Source organism: Heterodontus francisci, chromosome 20 (assembly GCF_036365525.1).
Source record: "Heterodontus francisci isolate sHetFra1 chromosome 20, sHetFra1.hap1, whole genome shotgun sequence".
Taxonomy (NCBI): domain Eukaryota; kingdom Metazoa; phylum Chordata; class Chondrichthyes; order Heterodontiformes; family Heterodontidae; genus Heterodontus; species Heterodontus francisci.
This window is the reverse complement of record NC_090390.1, coordinates 58722527-58745234: the sequence shown is the minus strand read 5'-3', so window position 1 is coordinate 58745234 and position 22708 is coordinate 58722527. Positions and strand designations below refer to the sequence as shown.

Below are 22708 nucleotides of genomic sequence, written 5' to 3'. Positions count from 1 at the left end.
TGTTACATTATTCAGTTGCATCATATACTTTTTTCAGAATGCCATTATTCCAATGCTTTGAGCCATCGTAACATACTCCACATAACATGGCTGTGCAATTGTAGTTGTTGAGTTTATTCCTTCAATTCAACATCATTTATATATATATTCATGGCTCATAGCTATATGAAACCTCAGCTTCCACACTGAGTGTTGCTGGTGGGCATAGAGTGTGAAGAGGGAGTTTGGTAAGTGAGGGAGTTCAGTAAGGAGGGGAAGTATAAATTAAGAAAAAATAAATGTAATTAAGTTAACACAATAAAGATAGCAGGACAGGTGATGTGTCGCAGCTGCAGTTACGCGGGAGCTGCTGGATGCCATGGCAATCCACGGCAACCATGTCTATCATCAGTGTGTGCGGTTTGAGGAGCTTCAGCTCAGAGTGAATGAGCTGGAGGCCGAATTGCAGACACTACGATGCATCAGGGAGGGGGAAAGTTACCTGGACACTTTGTTCGAGAAGGCAGCCACACCCCTTAGGATCGGGTCATCTGTTTTGGTCAGTGATCAGGGACAGGAGGATGTGACTGCGAATCAGGTGGCATGGGGATCAAGAAGGTGGGAGTGGAGGAGCCTCAGTCTTTGCGATTGTCCAACAGGTTTGAGGTTCTTTCAGCTTGTATTCACAAGAGTGAGGTGTGTTGTGCGGATGAGCAGACTGACCATGGCATCATGGTACAGGAAACCATTCAAGTGGGGGGAGCAAAAAGGAATGTAGAGATAGGAGGGGACAGTATACTCAGGGGGATTGACACTGTTCTCTGCAGCAAAGAGCAAGAGTCCAGAAGGCTGTATTGCCTGCCCGGTGCCAGGGTCGGGACATCTGCTCAGGGCTGGAGAGGACCCTATAGTGGCAGGGGAAGATCCAGTCATCGTGGTCCATGTAGGTGCCAACGACATAGGCAGGACAAGGAAGAAGGTTCTGCATAGTCAGTATGGGGATCTAGGTGCCAAATTAAACAAAACTTCAAAAGGTAATAACCTCTGGATTATTACCTGAGCCACATGCAAATTGGCATAGAACAAGTAAGATTAGAGAAATTAATACGCGGGTCAAAGACTGGTGTGGTAGAAGTAGGTTCTGGTTCGTGGGGCACTGGCACAAGAACTGAGGTAAGTGGGGGCTGTACCATTCGGACGGTATACACCTGAACAAGGCCGGGATCGGTGTTCTAGCCAGCTGCATAACTAGGGAAGTAGAGAGGGTTTTAGACTAAATAGTGGGGGCAAGGGATCAAATTTGGGAAGATGCGATAACCCAAAGAGTAGAGACAAGGCAAGAGAGAAAGGTATTAATATGGGAAATGATAAACAGATTGTGACAGGAAGGGACAGTGAGTACAAATCTAAGAGTAAACCAGCAGACAAGGCGAGATGTTACAAAAATAATAAGAGGACAAAACTAAAGACTCTGCATCTGAATGCACGTAGCAGTCAAAACAAAACAGGTGAACTGAGAGCGCAAATAGAAATAAATAAGTACAATCTGATAGCCATTACAGAGACATGGCTGCAGGACGACATAGATGGGGACCTGAATATTGAAGGTTACATGACATTTAAGAAGGACAGGAAGCTAAAAGGTGGTGGAGGGATGGCTCTGTTAATTAATGATGGTACCATCACAATCGAGAGGGATAGCCTAAGTTCAGGAAACCAGGATGTAGAAGCGATTTGGGTCGAGATGAGAAATGATAAAGGCAAGAAGTCACTTGTGGGAGTGGCGTACAGGCCCCGTAACAGTAACCACATGGTAGGACAGGGTATAAAGAAAGAAAATAATGGGGGCTTATCAGAAAGGTACGGCGATAATCATGGGGGATTTTAATCTATAGATTGGAAAAATTAGATGGGCAAAGGTAGAATAGATGAGGAGCTCATAGCATGTTTTCGGGATAGTTTCTTAGAACAGCATATTTTGGAGCCAACCAGAGAGCATTCTATACTAGACCTGGTATTGTGCAACGAGATAGGATTAATGAATGACCTCATAGTGAAGGCACCCCTAGGCAGCAGCAATCATAATATGATTGAATTTTACATTCAGTTTGAGGGAGAGAAGAGTGGGTTGAAGACTAGTGTTTTAAAGTTAAATAAGGACAATTATGAGGGCATGAAAGCAGAGCTAGCAAACGTGAACTGGCAAATTAGGTTAAGGGATGGGTCAATAGAGATACAATGGTGGATATTTAAGGGGATCTAATTATAGGGGATTTAATTAAAGTCCACAAAAGACAGTACATAACAAATATTCATGTTTTACTGTAATGATTCCCCACAGCATAATGTTGTAATCTCAGCTATACCATTCAGGGATGGTTAGAACAAAGGCCAGGTCATCCTTTATGAAAAAAGGAGATCTCAAACAATTGAGTTGTTTCAGTCAGCTGCAGTCCAGAATTGACAGGAACCATGTTGTCTCTGCTCACCCTCTTAACCACATGAAGCACATAACACATGAAGCTAATAATTACCTCAAAACAAAAACTATAACATATAGAATCATAAAACTGCTCAACTTTAATGTGCAAGTCAGAATCATCAATATTTCTTTCAAAAAGTTCACAAAAAGTCAATAAATAATTTTTCCAATAATACATCAAAATTAATACATTAAAATTTCAGAACAAGTCAAAAGGGACAGGTGTGCTTTGCCTATTACTTCTTATTGTTTCCAAAAAATCCGCTAAAAATGCAATTCTAAATGCAGAAGTGTAATTGTTAATGTACAGTCTCCCCATAACTAAGCATTTAGTTGAAAATGATCTTATTTAGAAAACACATAAAATTAAGAAATGGAACAAACAGAATGGAAGAAACCATTAAGCAATATGGCAAAAGACAAAGCCTTCTTTTGCTTGCCAGGTTCATTAGGAATTGTATGTAATGGAAAAATAGACAAATATGCTTTTAACTTCACCAAAAATATGTTTTGAAGCATTGCGAATATTGATGAATCATAAAGATATGCATCCAATTTCCTCAGTTATGTTTTGAATGAGCACTCAGCGATACTGAATGGAAGGTGACTTAGTTTAGTTTCCTGTCCATACAAGCAACAGATTGCAAGGAAGCCTGCTGATTGTCCAACTCCTCTACATTTCTGTGCTGGCACACTAACACTGCCCTCTATTGATTTATTTGGGGATTGTAGGTTTTTTAAATAACTACGCTTGGTTAAATTTTACTTTTCTGATCTATGGTGCCAAGTCCATACCCAAATCTGGTCTACAACCAACTACTTTTACTAACTTTACTTTTACTAGCTTGAAATGATCAGTACTGCGTGTAGAAATCCCACCACAAAAAATGATGATGGGTTGAGAAGATTTGGGAAATCATTTTCAAAAGCAACTCAATACAAACTTGGAGGAGTAGACCACTTAAGCCTGTTCCGCCATTCAATAAGATCATGGCTGATCAGATTGTAACCTCAACTCCACATTCCGGTCTACCCCCGATAACCTTTCACCCCTTGCTTACCAAGAAACTATCTACCTCTGCCTTAAAAATATTCAAAGACTCTGCTTCCATTGGCTTTTGAGGAAGAGAGTTCCAAAGGATCATGATCCTTGGAGAAAATATTTCTCCGCATCTCTGCCTTAAATGGGTGACCCCTTATTTTTAAACAGTGACCCCTAGTTCTAGATTCTCCCACAAGAGGAAACATCCTTTCCACATCCACCCTGTCAAGACCCATCAGAATCTTAATTTCAATCAAGTTGCCTCTTACTCTTCCAAACTCCAGTGGATACAAGCCTAGCCTGCCCAATCTTTCCTCATAACACAACCCATCCATTCCAGGTATTAGTCCAGTAAACCTTCTCTGAACTGCTTCCAATGCATTTACATCTTTCCTTAAATAAGGAGACCAATATTGTACACAGTACTCCAGATGCAGTCTCACCAATGCCCTGTCTATGTGAAGCATAGCCTCCCTACTTTTATATTCAATTTCCCTCTCAATAAACGATAACATTCTATTAGCTTTCCCAATTACTTGCTGAACCTGCATACTAACATTTTGCAATTCATGCATGAGGGCACCCAAATCCCGCTGCATCTCAGAGCTCTACAATCTCTCAGCCTTCAGATTATATGCTTCTTTTTTATTCTTCCTGCCAAAATTGACAATTTCACATTTTCCCACATTATACCCCATTTGCCAAATCTTTGCCCACTCACTTAACCTATCTATATCCCTTTGAAGCCTCCTTATGTCCTCTTCACAATTTACTTTCCTACCTATCCTTGTGTCATCAGCAAATTTAGCAACCATACTTTCAGTCCCTTCATCTAAGTCATTTATATAAATTGTAAAAGGTTGAGGCTCCAGCACTGATCCCTGTGGCACACCACTCGTTACATCTTGCCAACCAGAAAATGACCCATTTATGCCTACTCTCTGTTTCCTGTTAACTCGCTAATCTATCCATGCTAAAATGTTACCCCCTACACCACGAGCTTTTATTTTCCGCAATAACCTGTGATGCAGCACCTGATCAAATGTCTTCTGGAAATCCAAGTACAATACATCCACCGGTTCTCCTTTAGCCACAGCACATGCTACTTCTTCAAAGAATTCTAACAAATTGGTTAAACATGATTTCCCTTTCACAAAACCATGTTGACTCTGCCTGATTTTCTTGAATTTTTCTAAGTGCCCTGCTATAACGTCTTTAATAATAGCTTCTAACATTTTCTCTGACAGATGTTAAGCTAACTGTCCCGTAATTTCCCGCTTTCTGTCTCCCTTTTTGAATAAAGGAGCTACATTGGCTATTTTCCAATCTAATGGAAGCTTCCCTGAATCTGGGGAATTTTAACCAACGCATCAACTATCTCACTAGCCCCTTCTTTTAAGACCCTAGGATGAAGTCCATCGGGATCTGGGGGCCTGTCAGCTTGGTGATTGTAATTTTCTTGAGTTCCTCCTTCCCTTCCATTTTCTGATTTACAGCTATTTCTAGGATGTTGCTTGTATCCTCTATGGTGAAAACAGATGCAAAATACCTGTTCAATTCATCTGCCATCTCCTGATTTTTCCTTATTAATTCCCCAGATTCACTTTCTATAGGACCAATGCTCACTCTGAACTCTTTTTAAAAAAAAGATCTATAGAAACTCTTACTATCAGTTTGTATATTTCTAGCTAGCTTTCTGTCATACTCTAATTTTTCCATCCTTATCAATCTTTGAGTCAATCTTTGCTGTTTTTAATATTCTGTCCAATCTTCTGACCTGCCACCCATCTTTGCGCGATTATATGCATTTTCTTTAAGTTTGATACTATCTAACTTTTTTAGTTAACCTCAGAGGGTGGGTCCTCTGCTTGGAATTTTTCTTTCTCGTTGGAATGTATCTATTCTGTGTATTCTGAAATATCCCAATTAAGTTTAAAATAAAAATTAATTATTACGAACACAAATATCACTATTTATATGGGCAATTATTTAGATTTTTAAAAGCTTATACATTTCATCAGATTCTAATACAGCTCCTACAACATAGGAATTATAGACATTTATATACATATTATGGTTCTGGGCACAATTATCATTGAAAAGTCATAAAGGAATGTTGACAGATGACAGGCCATATCAATTATGTTCCTATATATTTAGCCACTGCATAACATGGGGTGGTTGAGGAAACAATAAGGCTGCTAGCCTTTTCTCCTTGTTAATACTTGGATTTGAAAAAAAGCAGCTCCTCAATTGGAAAAGTTTGAGTTTTTTTCTATAGTATGGGCATATTGAAAATGTTACAGGTGCAAGGTTTTTAGTTAGAGAATAACAAGTATTCGACACATTAGAAAAGCACCTTTTAAAAATTTGTGACGATTTTATGAAAAAAATTAAATGTTCATGGATTTTACCTATTATAACCTACTATACTTTGAAAGGTCTTTGCCAGAAAAATATTTTAAAAGTTTGGCACTGTGAAAGGCAAATATCTTTGACAAACACAATCTAATCCTCCGACAACGTTTGTGAGTCCATTAAATATATATGGGGAAAAACATGAATTCAAAAGACAAAAAGACATAAATATTTTGCATTGAGAAGGAAAATATTAGGAATGGATACATCTACATATTTATATATTGCATTAACACTAATTGGAAAAGTGATCAAATCTGATGCAAAATCTGTTCAAACATTTAAACTGCAAAGATCATAAACTGATATTCAATCTTTGAAGAGTTCATAAAGAGTTAAATTAGAATTAAAACAATTTTACTAACTGTGGCTCCTAATCAACGAAGTGTTAAAGTATTGTAGTCAAAACCAATTTGACAAATAGCTGATAATGTTAAAGTGAAGGTATCTGAAACATACTTTTCCAAAATTAATACAATATTAAAGGACAAAAGGCTCAGCAAGATAAACCATACTGAAATTGAAAAAGTACCTCTAGCTGGTGGACTGCATCTGGAGTTAAAGATTCAGAAATTAATTCTTCCAATGATTTTGGCTTATTTGCTCGGGGGGCATGGTGCTCCAATGGGAGGGTACAAGGGTTGGCACAAGAGGGTTCTTGGTGCTGGGATACATCAGCTACTTCTTTTTGCTGCTGTTTCTGGAGCAGTTTTTTCAATCTTATCTCTCTCCGAATATCTTTTGCTTTGCGGCTTGGCGGTTTATTTGGATCTGCTCCTCTTCCTTTAGTAAAACAAAAACTTGGTTGAAGTTTGAAAATAGGGTAAATTTTGATCTAATACAACAAAGAAGTGCAAAAGCAAAACACTGCAGATGCTGGAAATCTGAAATAAAAGCAGAAAGTGCTGGAAATACTTGGCAGGTCTGACAACATCTATGGAGACAGGAACATTTCAAGTCGATGATGTAACGTCAGAACTGGAAAAAGTCAGAGACACACAACAGGCTTTAAGCAAGTACAGAGGCAGGGAAAGGAGGGAAGGGGAAACCAACAACAATTTATATTTATATAGTGCCTTTCTTTCTTTTTTTTCTTCTTTTGGGCCTCCTTATCTCGAGAGACAATGGATACGCGCCTGGAGGTGGTCAGTGGTTTGTGAAGCAGCGCCTGGAGTGGCTATAAAGGCCAATTCTGGAGTGACAGGCTCTTCCACAGGTGCTGCAGAGAAATTTGTTTGTTGGGGCTGTTGCACAGTTGGCTCTCCCCTTGCGCCTCTGTCTTTTTTCCTGCCAACTACTAAGTCTCTTCGACTCGCCACAATTTAGCCCTGTCTTTATGGCTGCCCGCCAGCTCTGGCGAATGCTGGCAACTGACTCCCACGACTTGTGATCAATGTCACACGATTTCATGTCGCGTTTGCAGACGTCTTTATAACGGAGACATGGACGGCCGGTGGGTCTGATACCAGTGGCGAGCTCGCTGTACAATGTGTCTTTGGGGATCCTGCCATCTTCCATGCGGCTCACATGGCCAAGCCATCTCAAGCGCCGCTGACTCAGTAGTGTGTATAAGCTGGGGATGTTGGCCGCTTCAAGGACTTCTGTGTTGGAGATATAGTCCTGCCACCTGATGCCAAGTATTCTCCGAAGGCAGCGAAGATGGAATGAATTGAGACGTCGCTCTTGGCTGGCATACGTTGTCCATTAAAGTGCCTTTAATGTAATAAAATGCCCCAAGCAAAATTTGACACCAATCCACATAAGCAGGTATTAGGGCAGATGACTAAAATCTTGATCAAAGATGTAGGTTTTAAGGAGCATCTTAAAGGAGGAAAGAGGGATGAAGAGGTTTAGGGAGGGAATTGCAGAGTTTAGGGCCTACGCAGCTGAAGGCACTGCCACCAATGATGAAGCGATTAAAATCAGGATGCTCAAGAGGACAGAATCAGAGGAGTGCAGATATCTCTGAGGGTTGTGCAGTTGTAGGAGATATAAAGTAGGAGGGTGGAGTCCATGGATGAATTTGAAAACTAGGAGAGAATTTTGTTTTTAAAAATCGAGGCGTTGCTTAACTGAGTGCCAATGTAGGTCAGCATGCACAGGGACGATGCAACAGGACCTGCTGCGAGTTAGCATAGTTTTGGATGGCCTCAAGTTTACAGAGGGCAGAAAGTGGGAGGCCAGCCATGACCGCAATTGGAATAGTCAAGTCTAGAGGTAAAAAAGGCATGGATGAGGGCGTCAGCAGCAGATGAGCTGAAGTGGGGTGGAGTCAGGCAATATTACGAAGGTGGAAATAGATGATATTAGTGATGATGCAGATATGTGGTTCCAAGCACATCTTGGGGTCAACAATAACACCAAGCTTGCAAACGATCCAGTTCAACCTCAGACATTATGGGAAGAACTAAAGGGAAGACAGGAGAAACTAAATGGCAAAAGGGATGATGGCACAAGGCAACAGGAGATGGTAATGGGACAATAAAGCAACAAAATATGGGTCTAGAGGAGATACAAATGGGAAAAGCAGACTCATCACCAACAGCTGCCATGCAAAAAGAAACGGTGGGGAAAAGGTTGTGATCGGAAATTGTTGAACTCAATGTTGAGTCCAGAAGGTTCTAAAGGTGCCTAATCAAAAGATGAGGTACTGTTCCTCGAGTTTACTTTGAGCTTAATCACAACAGTATAAGAGGCCAAGGACCAAGAGGTCAGAGTGGGAGTGGGACAGAGAATTAAAATGACAGGTGACTAGAAGCTTGGGGTCACATTTGTGGACTGAACCAAGCTGTTCCACAAAGCAGTCAGTCAATCTGCAATTAATCTTCCCAATGGAGGTGGGAAAACTGGGTAAATTGTCTACACTCCTTACAGGAAGTGGCGATGGAAGAGGTGCAGTCGAGGTAGCTGCGAGAATCAGTGGACTTATAGTGGCTCTTAGCCAATAGCCTATTCCCAGAAAAGGAGACAGAGAAGTTGGGGAAGGGAAGGGAAGAGTTGGAGATGGGCTGTGTGAAGGTGAGGGAAAGGTGGAAATTGGAAAAAATTTGATGAAATTTTCCAGTTCGGGCTGAGAGCAGGAAACGGCACTGATACAGACATCAATGTATCCGAAAAAGAGGCGAGGTGGAGACCGAGTAGGACTGGAATAAAAGATGTTCCACATATTCCACAAAAAGGCAGGCATAGCTAGGATATATACAGGTTCCCATCGCAACACCTTTTATTTGGAAGAAATGAGCAAAGTCAAAGGAGAAGTTGTTCAATGTGAGAATAGGTTCAGCCAGGCTGAGGAGGGTGGTGGTGGATGGGAACTGGTTGGGTATCCATTCAAAGACAAAACAGAGAGCTCTTGGGCCATCTTGTTGGAGGACAGAGGGGGATTGGACATCCATGATGAAAAAAAAAATATGGTTAGGGCCAGGAAACTAGAAACTGTTAAAGTGGCAGAGGACTTCTATATGTTGCAGGTGTAGGTGGGAAGAGATTGGACAATGGGAGGTAAAATAGAATCTCGAAAGGAAGACAACAGTTCTGCAGGGCAAGAACTGGCTGAAATTATGGGTCTACCAGGTCAGTCTTGTTTGTGTATCTTAAAAAGGTACTTTTGAAAAAAGAAATTACTGATCAAATTCACTGCATTAATCTTTTCAAACATTCCATCATAACTAAAACATACCAAATAAGTAAATCCATCTTAAAAACCAACCACTTCAGAATATCCATTCTTCATGAGTACCAACATTCAACGTGGACTTATATTTACACTGGAACACTTGAAGTCACTGCTTATGCTGACTCATACATTCCCCATCACACTTTACTGTTACAACCCACTTTAAACAAATGAATTGGAGCATTAAAAGAGAAGTAACTGTAGAACAGCCTTGTAATAGTTCCAAACTCAGATGCCAATAGGAGAGAGATTCAATACTTGCGTTATGTGGCCAGTTTATGTCTTATCCCTTCAAAGTCAGCCTCACTTAAGTTTAAGATCTTGGTATGTGATTCTCTTCTCCCCCTCAAACTTAATACCAAGTTATCATGTTGTGATTACTATTCGCAAGATGTTCCCTTACCAGATTGTTAACTAACTCTAGCTCGTTACTCATCACTAAATCTAGTATGGCCTTTACAACTTCAACTGTTTTACTTCACTCAGACTATGCGAAAACTAAAATCTCCCAATACAACCATTTTGCTTTTACAACATGCTTCTGTGATATCCTCATTTTTGCACTCTGCTACACCACCACTGGCAGCAGATCTGCAGACTATAGTTTTGGATCCTTTGCTGTTTCTTAATTCTACCCAAAGTGCTTCCACTGCCTGCTCACTCTTACTTTTACCCATTCTTCCAACAGTGTCTTTTATCAATATTGCTACCCCTCCTCCTTTCCCACCATTGCCAATCCAAGTAACAGTCTCGGTTTTCTGTTTTGCAGCCCGCTTGTTAAACTTTCTGCTACTTGTCTCCTGACTCCACATGTTCTGACCTTAGTGATGAGTCTTCTATGCAGCAGTTATTGAAGGCTTTTTATAAATTCAAATATATTGGGCCTGATTTTAATTCTGTGTAACTGAATGGCTTTTGTCGGGGTCAAAATCGAGTCCATGATGTCTACTTCATTCAAGTTATCCAACTTCTGTTACTATTTCAAAGCATCAAATACCGTTGGTCAAACATGACCTAACCTTTAAAATCTGTGCTAACTACTCAATTGTAGAATCATAGAAAGTTTACAGCACAGAAAGAGGTCACTTGGCCCATCATGTCTGTGCTGGAAAAAAACAACTGCACCTGGTATTCCCTGGCGGTCGCCCATCCAAGTACTAACCAGGTCTGAGTTTGCTTAGCTTCCAAGATCAGATGAGATTGGGCGTTTTTGACTAGTATGGCTGTATTTTCAGTTTCTAAATGTTTTTCTATTGTATTGTTGATTAAAATTTCCATTATCCATAGGGCGGCACAGTGGCGCAGTGGTTAGCACCGCAGCCTCACAGCTCCAGGGACCCGGGTTCGATTCCGGGTACTGCCTGTGTGGAGTTTGCAAGTTCTCCCTGTGTCTGCGTGGGTTTTCTCCGGGTGCTCCGGTTTCCTCCCACAAGCCAAAAGACTTGCAGGTTGATAGGTAAATTGGCCATTATAAATTGTCACTAGTATAGGTAGGTGGTAGGGAAATATAAGGACAGGTGGGGATGTTTGGTAGGAATATGGGATTAGTGTAGGATTAGTATAAATGGGTGGTTGATGTTCGGCACAGACTCGGTGGGCCGAAGGGCCTGTTTCAGTGCTGTATCTCTAATCTAATCTTTCCTACCACTGATATGAAGCCAACTGGCCTATAGCTCATTCAGCTTGATCTATCGCCCTTTTAATTTACAAGGACCACATCAGCTGTCTGCCCATGCTATCTCTTCCCTAACTTCTTTTAATGTTTCAGTTATTCCTACTACATCTGGTTCTTCACTATCGATTATTGCTCCCCTGCTTTATTTTGGATGGTGCACAGGGCGTTCCATTTGTCTTTAGGAGTTGTTCCCATTACTTAATTTTTAACAGTCCTTTTATACTTATGTCTTAAAGCTATATTTGTTCCTTTACTGTTCATGTTACATGTGCTTTGCACCTTAATGACCTTTACTCTCATTTCCTAGTTCTTTTGTTTCAGACTTGGGTCAGTTTCATCAGATCCCACTCTGCCGCACACTGCCTCCCCTTTACTAGCTATAAAGTTCTATTGACAGCCCTTTTTAACCTCTTCGTTAGGAAACTGGTTCCATTCCTGTTCAGGTGGAACCCATCGAAACAGTGCACCTTCATCCTCTCCCAGTACTGCTGCCAACTTCCCATGAAATTGAGCCCCTCCTTCCCACACCAGTATCATCACGCATTCATCTTCCTCATGTGCTGATCCCTATGCCAATTAGCACATGGCTCAGATAGCAATCCCAAGATTACCACCGTGAGGTCCTTTTCTTTACAAAAATGTTTTTCCTTAACTTCTGCTGTTCATGCTTCTTTCCTTCTCGACACTACATAAATGGTCCTAACATGAACCATGAAAATTGTATCTTCCCCTCCCTTTCTAAGTTTCTTTCGAGTTGCTCAGAGCTATTCTTTACCTTTGCTCCAGGCAGGCAACATATCTTTCTGGACTTTCAGTTGTGACTTATCTGTATAATAGGGGGTATATGTGTGTGTTTGCATGCTCGAGCATGTGTGTGTTATTTTAATCATTATCTGTAATCTCAGTAGAGGTTTGCTAATTTACTGTTCCCCACTCATTCCAAGCCTTCTGGCATCAACATTATCCAATTTTGAAGTGGAGCACAGCCCCTTCAAACCTTTAAACTCAAAAGCTGCAAAGTCCCAGAGACATCCTTTTGCTCTTCTCTGAATAGGCCAATATATATGTGTACATGTGAACTGGACTTGTACAGTCAAATAAATCATTTTCAATTTCTTTTATAAAGGATTTATGCAAGTGAGCAGAAGTTCAAACATTTATATAATACACGATGTAAAAATAGTTGAGAGCGCAAGGACCTGTTTATTTAAAGTGGCTTTCCTCTCAGACTGCAACATGGAAGTTCTTGTTTAAATAATTTTATCAGAGAAACGTCCAATTCCTCCAACCAACCTAAACATCTCTTCACCCAAAGGCTGTTAAACTAAAACTGACATTAAAAAAAATTGGAATAATGCCTTACTAATGAAGGCATAACTTTTTTTTAAAACTTAGATATTTAACTAAAATTTGATCCAGCAAAATGTAACAAAAATTACAAATTCCTAAGACTGCCATCAAACTTTGGTCTTTCCAATTATGCTACCATAGCGGGACCTTGGTGTAATGTGTGTTAAACACTCTACTATTTAGCATAGCTGGGAGATGTAGAATAAAATTCAGATAGGGTGCCTCAGCCAGCATAGGTCAAACAAGGAAAGTTACATTTCAGTGATCATTCACATCTATTCTTATTGATATGATGGAACTGATTTGAGCACAACAGGGTCAGTTACCAGGGTAGTCTGGTAAGATTCTGTATAATTAACAAAAAGGACACAAATACCCATATCAGGCAACAATCAAACCTAACAAAGGCTGCCAGAAAGCAGATCTTGCCTGGAACTGGCAACTAAGATATAGGTCATTTTTCCTAGCTTCCAGAAGGAAGAAAACAAAAAATAAATATTCCATCACTATTTGGGATAGCATTGCGTGTTTATGTTGTGTTTGTTGTGAAGGAAAGTGTTATAAAAGTCTGGAATTACTACTTTTATTCAGTCATGTGCATTTTCAAAATTAACCAGCTTCTTAATTTGGCATCAACCTCATCTTGTCAGAGTCCTTATTATTTCTGCCCAGTGAAGATTTTGGTAACTAGTTCATTTGACAAGTTGGACACAATATTTCATCCTACTGTCACACTATTCCTTAAGTAGATATGGGCCAGAATTCTGCTCACAGGAGTAAGCAGAGCAAAAGCTATGCAATCCATCCACATTTATTTTGCCTCCAACATTTTTTTTTAAACAAAGGCAGTTGTTCAATAGCCTACTAAAAACATACAGCAATAGCACCTGCCTCCTACATTTCCTCAGACTCCAATTTCAGGCAAAATTGCAATACAGTACTCCCACCTACTGGCGATTTCAGTTATTAAAACCTTGAATCTTGAGTTGAGCAGAAATAATGGGTTTTCCTACACTGTCTAAGTACAAGAGGAAATATTGCACAGCTGGTTACATTGATGGTTAAAAGGCAATATTTGATCCTATTTTAATATTCAAATTTTCACTCCGTGTGATATCAAGAAACATACGGCATGCTTGCCTTCATCGGTCGGGGCATAGAGTATAAAAATTGGCAAGTCATGTTGCAGCTGTACATAACTTTAGTTAGGCCACACTTAGAATATTGCGTGCAATTCTGGTCGCCACACTACCAGAAGGACGTGGAGGCTTTGGAGAGGGTACAGAGGAGGTTTACCAGGATGTTGCCTGGTCTGGAGGGCATTAGCTATGAGGAGAGGTTGGAAAAACTCGGATTGTTTTCACTGGAACGACGGAGGTGGAGGGGCGACATGATAGAGGTTTACAAAGTTATGAGCGGCATGGACAGAGTGGATAGTCAGAAGCTTTTTCCCAGGGTGGAAGAGTTAGTTATTAGGGGACATAGGTTTAAGGTGCGAGGGGCAAAGTTTAGAGGGGATGTGCGAGGCAAGTTTTTTTTTACACAGAGGGTGGTGAGTGCCTGGAACTTGCTGCCAGGGGAGGTGGTGGAAGCAGATACGATAGCGATGTTTAAGAGACATCTTGACAAATACATGAATAGGAAGGGAATAGAGGGATATGGGCCCCGGAAGTGCAGAAGGTGTTAGTTTAGGCAGGCATCAAGATCGGAGCAGGCTTGGAGGGCCGAATGGCCTGTTCCTGTGCTGTACTGTTCTTTGTTCTTTGTTTTTGTTGACTGAAGGCACTGGATACTGCAAAGGCTATGGGCCCTGACAACATTCCAGCAATAGCACTGAAGACCTGTGCTCCAGAACTTGCTGCGCCCTGAGCCAAGCTGTTCCAGTACAGCTACAACACTGGCATCTACCCAGCAATGTGGAATATTGCCCAAGTAGGTCCTGTACACAAAAGGCAGGACATATCCAACCCGGCCAATTACCGCCCCATCAGTCTACTCTCAATCATCAGTAAAGTGATGGACGGTGTTGTCGACAGTGCTATCAAGCGGCACTTGCTTCGCAATAACCTGCTCACTGACACTCAGTTTGGGTTCCACCAGGGCCACTCAGCTCCTGATCTCATTACAGCATTGGTTCAAACATGGACAAAAGAGCTGAACTCAAGAGGTGAGGTGACTGTCCTTGACATCAAGGCAGCATCTGACCGAGTATCAAGGAGCTCTAGCAAAACTGGAGTCAATGGGAATCAGGGGGAAAACTCTCCGCTAGTTGGAGTCATACCTAGCACAAAGGAAGATGGTTGTGGTTGTTGCAGATCAAATGCCTCAGCTCCAGGACATCACTGCAGGAGTTCCTCAGGGTAGTGTCTTAGGACCAACCATCTTCAGCTGCTTCATCAATGACCTTCCTTCAATCATACGGTGAGAAGTGGGGATGTTCGCTGATGATAGCACAATGTTCAGCACCATTCACGACTCCTCAAATACTGAAACAGTCCATGTAGAAATGCAGCAAGACATGGACAACATCCAAGCTTGGGCTGATAAGTGGCAAGTAACATTCGTGCCACACAAGTGCCAGGCAATGACCATCTGCAACAAGAGAGAATCTAACCATCTCTCCTTGACATTCAATGGCATTACGATCACTGAATCCTCCACTATCAACATCCTGGGGTTACAGTTGGCCAGAAACTGAACTGGAGTAGCCATATAAGTACCGTGGCTACAAGAACAGGTCAGGGGCTCGGAGTCCTGCAACGAGTAACTCACCTTCCGACTCCCCAAAGCCTGTCCACCATCTACAAGGCACAAGTCAGGAGTGTGATGGAATACTCTCCACTTGCCTGGTTGGGTGCAGCTTCAACAACACTCAAGAGGCTCGACACCATCCAGGACAAAGCAGCCTGCTTGATTGGCACACCCTCTACAAATATTCACTCCCTCCACCACTGTCGCAGTGGCAGAAATGTGTACCATCTACAAGATGCACTGCAGCAACGCACCAAGGCTCCTTAGACAGCACCTTCCAAACTCACGACCTCTATCACCTAGAAGGACAAGAGCAGCAGATGCATGGGGACACCACCACCTGCAAGTTCCCCTCCAAGCCACATACCATCCTGATTTGGAACTAATCGCCATTCCTTCACTGTGACTGGGTCAAAATCCTGGAACTCTCTTCCTAACAGCACTGTGGATGTACCTACCCCACATGGAGTACAGCGGTTCAAGAAGGCAGCTCACTACCACGTTCCCAAGGGCAATTAGCGATGGGGAATAAATGCTGGCCTAGCCAGCGACGTCCACATCCCGTGAACAAATAAATTAAAAGCTATGCATTTTTTGTTAACACAACCAGAAGTCATAAAAGAAATATGAATTCTTAAATTTTAAGTTACGCTAGGCTAAAACTCTAAATTATATTAAGTTTTACGAAAATCATAATTCCAGAAGAACAGTTTTCGGTTTCCAAAGTGACTGGAGCATTCGGAACTAAGATGATCGACGAAGCAATCCCACACTATCTCTTGACTCAATCTTTTGTGGTGAGTCTCAACTGCTGAGATGTGCTTCAGTTCGTACTTTCAAAGTTGTATTAGCATAGTAAATTTACTAGCATAATTTTTTTTCACCGAATTTCCCCCCTATTTTCTCCCCTACCTCCCCACTTGGTAACCCATGCAGAATTATGATTTTGGGGGTCCTTTGTACCTCCTTTAGATAGCTGTACTTCACATTAAGGCCTGCACAGATAATTGGACAGCAATTTGAGCTATGCCAGACCCTGTCCTCATTCTAAACCACAACTGAGTTCTTGGCCAGAGAACCAAACACGAAGAAGCAAATTTAAAACAATGAAGAACAACGAATACATACCAAAAACAAGTTCCGAGGTACACCAGGTCAGAAAAGGAACCAAAAGGAAGGAAAGGGGGCAACTTTTTAAATAAGGAGGTTGTACTACAGCTACATTACAAAAGTGAGAAAAACTGCAGCTACTGTGGATAATCTAACATTCATCATCAGACAATCAATTGAATTGCACATACGTTAGCACCAATTTTGGGAGGTGGTAACCTTATGAGGAAGGCCACTGATTTGAGGATTCACAGAAATGTGAACAGAATCACTTTGCAATTAAATGAAATGCAATTGCCAGAATACAAATAAAAGCTCTGGATAAACTCAATCATACGTAATAAAAGAATCATTTGACTTTTCTCAGTCACCATGAATCTGCGACCCTAATTGTAAACGGACAGAATAGCAAAATATGATTCTTGAAACACGAGCACTAAATCCCAGAAGCCCATATAACAAAAATAGAGCGTGACTAATTAACTCACTTAACTATTGGCCCTGTTGATGGCTGGCTCGAACAAATCAAGATAACATGAATTTTTAAAAAATGCAGCCATGTGACCACTTTCAGCTACGATCAAACGAAATCCTGGATGTATTAGGCCATGGTCAAAGCATTCAAAAATTTAGTCTAGCTTTTCTTCAAATTTCCTAACCAGCAAAGGAACAAATTCAATTCACTGATCTCCATTCAGTGATAGTTGATGAAAACATTAAATGTGACAGGTTAAACAGCTACACAACACTCAAAGGTCCTCAAATGTCAATAGCTAATAGATTGTTTCAAAAATCTTACACAGGAGCTTTCACTTTAAGTCATCAAAATTCTTAAAACCTACCTGGTTTGGGAACACTTTTAAATGATTCAGTGGAAACAGATGGATGTTTTTGTCCTGATTCCCCTTTTTCACCAGCAGCATCTGGTTGAGGTTTCTCCTGTATTTCAGTAGACTCGGGTATTTCTTCAAGGCTCACAACCTTCAAAGGTTTTTCTATATCTATATTGACTTCTGAGGTATATGCTGCAGGTAGATGACCAATTCCAATGTCTTCACTGTGAGAATCCATGGGTTCAACTTCATAACACGTAAAAAGACAATGACAGGGTGGATTGCTATAGGTTGCAGGTGGAAGTACCAAGCACAGTTTCAAAACTTACAATTTCCATTAAATATTTTAATATTTTAAGCTTTTCGCCTTTGACTTTAACAATTCAATCTCCCGGATCAGGCTGTTATGTGAGGCAAGGGAGGAGATAGCAGGGGCTCCAACACAAATTTTCAAATCCTCTCTGGCCACAGGAGAGGTACCAGAGGATAGGAAGACGGCGAGTGTGGTACCATTATTCAAGAAGGGTAGCAGGGATAAACTATTTAGTTACAGGCCAGTGAATCTATCAGTGGTAGGGAAACTACTGGAAAAAATTCTGAGGGACAGGATTAATCTCCACTTGGAGAGGCAGGGATTAATCAGGGATAGTCAGCACGGCTTTATCAGGGGAAGATCATGTCTAACAAACTTGATTGAATTTTTCGAGGTGATGACTAGATGTGTAGATGAGGGTAAAGCAGTTGATGTAGTCTACATGGACTTCAGTAAGGCTTTTGATAAGGTGCTGCATGGGAGATTGGTTAAGAAGGTTAGAACCCATGGCATCCAGGGCAATTTGGCAAATTGGATCTAAAATTGGCTCAGTGGCAGGAGGCAGAGGGTGATGGTCGAAGGTTGTTTTTGCGAGTGGAAGCCTGTGACCAGTGGTGTACCGCAGGGATCGGTGCTGGGACCCTTGCTGTTTGCAGTGTACATTAATGATTTAGACGTGAATATAGGAGGTATGATCAGTAAGTTCGCAGATGACACGAAAATTGGTGGTGTCGTAAATAGTGAGGAGGAAAGCCTTCGATTACAGGACGATATAGATGGGCTGGTAAGATGGGCGGAGCAGTGGCAAATGGAATTTAAACCTGAGAAATGTGAGGTGATGCATTTTGGGAGGACTAACAAGGCAAGGGAATATACAATGGATGGTAGGACCCTACTAGGAAGTAGAGAGTCAGAGGGACCTTGGTGTACTTGTCCATAGATCACTGAAGGCAGCAGCACAGGTAGATAAGGTGATTAGGAAGGCATATGGGTACACTTGCCTTTATTAGCTGAGGCATAGAATATAAGAGCAGGGAGATTATGATGGAGCTGTATAAAACGCTAGTTAGGCCACAGCTGGAATACTGTGTGCCGTTTTGGGCACCACACTATCGGAAGGATGTGATTGCACTGGAGACGGTGCAGAGGAGATTCACCAGGATATTGCCTGGGTTGGAGCATTTCAGCTATGAAGAGAGACTGGAAAGGCTAGGGTTGTTTTCCTTAGAGCAGAGAAGGCTGAGGGGGGACATGATTGAAGTATACAAAATTATGAGGGGCATTGATAGGTTAGACAGGAAGAAACTTTTTCCCTTAGCGGAGGGGTCAATAACCAGGGGGAATAGATTTAAGGTAAGGGGCAGGAGGTTTCAAGAGGATTTGAGGAAAAAATGTTTCACCCAGAGGGTGGTTGGAACCTGAAGGGGTGGTAGAGGCAGGAACCCTCACTACATTTAAGAAGTATTTAGATGAGCACTTGAAATGCCATAGCATACAAGGCTATGGGCCAAGTGCTGGAAAATGGGATTAGAATAGTTTGGTGCTTGATGGCTGGCACAGATACAATGGGCCGAAAGGCCTGTTTCTGTGCCGTAAAACTCTATGACTATTAAAGAATCATCTTACTTATAAGCATATTTGACTGTACAATCCAATACAGCATTAACAACGCCTCATATTCATGAGCAAAGGTGAAAATCCACGACAGTCTATGAAGAGAATAAATAGTTTCACCTACCCTACTTAATACAGTAAACATGTCAAAATTTTAACTAAAGTGAGTGAGCTATTCCCATCTTTCATATTGCTTAGTACACTAGGCAAAACGCTGATGCTGTTCTGGCCATTCAGGGGTGATGTCAGGAAGAACTTCTTCACACAAAAGGATAGTGGAAATCTGGAACTCTCTCCCCAAAAAACTGTTATGTCAGTTGAAAATTTCAAAAAAAGAGATCGCTAGTATCCTTGTTGAACACAAATCTAAGGGTTACGGAACCAAGATGGGCAGAAGAAATTAAGATACAGATCAGCCACGATTTAACTGAATGGCTGACCAGGTTTGAGGCGCTGAATAGCCTACTCCTGTTCCTACCTTCCAATGTTCCTATAACAGTAAGAGTTTTATGACATATAGAGGATGGCATCAGAAACACTAATTTACAGTGACTGATATGTTAAAATACCATTTAGTAGAATAGAAGCTAAGAATTGTACTGCTGCTTTGCGGATAGGATTCCAAAATTCCATTAGTCTATGAAAACTGTAAAGAAATATGACATATGATGAATAGATTTACTTACATATTTTATTCTTATCCACAACTAGCTTTAAAGTGGAGAATATACATCAACATGGCATGCAAAATCTACTAGTTAAAATTACATATCTGTTACTTAGCAGTATTGGCTAAGAAAATGGGATTTAGCTACAGAGGGCAGCACTGGAATTTGCTCGCACTGGGAAGATGGTCCTGGTTTTTCAGGACATTTGACATCTATTTTCTCCTCTCTGAAGTGCTCAGGCATCTTTCTAATGTGAAGAGTGATTATTAAACAAATACTTTGCTATCGGTTACAGAGAGACAATATTGAGAACAGAGTTTGTCTTCAACATCAAAAATTTGCAACTAGTTTCTAACCTTATTATTTCTTTGATTGTTGTTCCTCTTCAAAATCTGAAAATATCACTGAAAAATTCCCAGGCAACTTTGAAATTTAAAAAAGAGGTTACCTCCAAGCATTCAGTAAAACTGACCCTGGATTAGTAACCCACTAATATATTTGGCAGTAGCAAACTACATTAATTTGTAGTTGTTTAAAAATGTAGTATATTTTTGCTATAGTAACAAACCAGATTAGCATGAAGGAAATATTATTTTGTTAGTTTTAGTTTCTGAAGAAATGCCTTACTTTCAGATGTGAGATGACTACTGCTAAATATTGTAGCAGTATATTGGATTGCACATGTACATGGGAATGAAAGCAAATACATAGTTCCAAATTACCATATACTGAAAATAGGTGCATCTTACGTCATAAATGACAGCACTTATGGTCTACTTGATGATATTGTATGGTACTGAAACACTACAGGATCAGGAATCTCTCAGCTTCAATCTTTCACCTGAACAGAGTTAACAGATACCAACACGGGCAGAATCATGGTTTCGCAATTGGTCTTACTTTCCTGAGCTTGGTGCAAGGAGGATGTGCAGAAAGAACAAAACTCAGCCAGGATTCCATTCGTGACCACTGTTGATCTCTGCTGGAAAATGCATTGTTGGGTGGGGAGAGAGGGGAACTCAGCGAAGACAAGTTCAGGTTCAGCTTGATGGCCTCATTGAATAGCTTGACTCACACAAGAATTGGCAGTGTCAGAGATATACAAGTGCTATCAGCACATATGAATTGTGCCTCAACACAGAGAAATTTGGAGGGATGGCGGGAAATAACATTAACTGTCAACCGAAGGTTATGGATAATATACTTAACACATCAGAACTGTATTTATTCAAGTTGCAACAGTCAGTAAAACAATAGTTTATATTCACCACTCTCTCCTTTTGCTGCTTCTCCTTTGGAAAGAAACCGTGTCATTTTCTTGAATACCTTCTTTGAGGACTTGGAAGGTTTGAAGTCCAAAATATGACACCTGGTAAAATAACAGCACACAAATGTTTTGATGATTTTACAGTGACTGACAAATCAAAAACAAACAGAAAAAGGGAGGATGGAGGGAGGGGGGGGGGGGGGGAAGGGAGGGAAGGAGGGAGGGAAGGAGGGAGGGAGGAGGGAAGGAGGCAGGAAGAGGGAAGGAAGGAGGAGGGAGGGAGGAGGGAAGGAGGGAGGGAGGGAAGTGCACAAAGGCCAAAAGACAGCAAGAAAATAAAAGATGTACATCAAAACAATTTGTAAAAGTTTCACCAAAGCCTAAATAATTCAAGTGGATCATCAGAAATTTCACAACAAGGAAGAATACTACAGCTTAAGTCAGACACAGTACTGAAATTTGTCATCGGCCAAAAGCCTGTCTTTAATAAAGGATCACTGTTCAGATTGTTGCTTGCAGCAGTCCTATGATAAAGACATGAGATGACAACTTACCTTGGAAAATATCAGTACGCAACCTGCTTCATGACCTTCGAGGCAGAACAAAATTTGTGGCAATAACTTGTTACACCAATTCAGAGGCTTTATCTAACTGCATGTTTTTATGAAACTGTTCAAGTACAGACATTATATCAAAAAGTTCACAAATTACATATGATACATAATGCACAAGATATACAGTATATTAAAACTTCCAAGCCTAGGGTGAGGCAGGGCCAAGTGTAATCAAAACAGAAGATTTTACAGTGCATAAAGCTGTGAGTTAAAAGTTTTCAAATTTTGATGGCTTTATTTCATTTAAAATTATCTGCAATGCTAACTTGCCTTTTCCTCTGGGTAGCTAAGGTCATTCAGCCTCTCATGCCCATCCCACCATTCAATTAAATCATGGCTGATTTGTAACTCAATTCAATTTCCTCACCTTGGCTCCATATCCCATGATATAGTTCTCTATTTCCTAATTTAATCCTTATCATTTCAAAGACCTCAATTAAATCACCCCTTAAACTTCTAAATTCAAAGGAACACAAGTTAAATTTATGCAACCTGTTTTCATAATTTAATCTTTTAAGGACTAATATCATTTTGCTCTGTACTCATTCCATGCACTCTTTCCAGACCATACAACTAAAGCAGCCGATGTTGTGCATGGGGACTTCCAAAAGATGTTTGCCTCAAAGGCCATGATGCAGGGTGCGTACTGATATTTTCCAAGCTAAGTTGTCATCTCATGTCTTTATCATAGGACTGCTGCAAGCAACAATCTCACCAGTGATCCTTTATTAAAGTCAGGCTTTTGGTTGATGACAAATCTCAGTACTGTGCCTGACTCAAGCTGTGGTATTATTCCTTGTTGGGAAATTTCTGATGATCCATTTGAATTATTTTATTTAGGCTTTGGTGAAACTTTAATTAAGCTCATTAGTAAAACTGAAGCCCATAGAATAAAAGGGGCAGTAGCAGCATGGAT

General features: G+C 40.8%; 1 protein-coding gene and 1 pseudogene across 5 annotated transcripts in view; both read right to left on the bottom strand.

The window, feature by feature from the left end:
• The window catches only part of LOC137380662 (arginyl-tRNA--protein transferase 1), a 297262-nt gene that overhangs the window by 239823 nt on the left and 34731 nt on the right, over window positions 1-22708 (bottom strand). For all 5 annotated transcript variants that reach the window (XM_068052848.1, XM_068052847.1, XM_068052849.1 and 2 more), the window contains exons 4-6: window positions 21180-21280; window positions 17326-17562; window positions 6454-6704 (exon numbers count right to left, since the gene is read on the bottom strand). In XM_068052848.1, the coding sequence (XP_067908949.1) occupies window positions 6454-6704; window positions 17326-17562; window positions 21180-21280 (589 nt within the window). The remainder of the gene's footprint in view (window positions 1-6453; window positions 6705-17325; window positions 17563-21179; window positions 21281-22708) is intronic.
• On the bottom strand, window positions 10711-10828 carry LOC137380998 (5S ribosomal RNA; annotated as a pseudogene).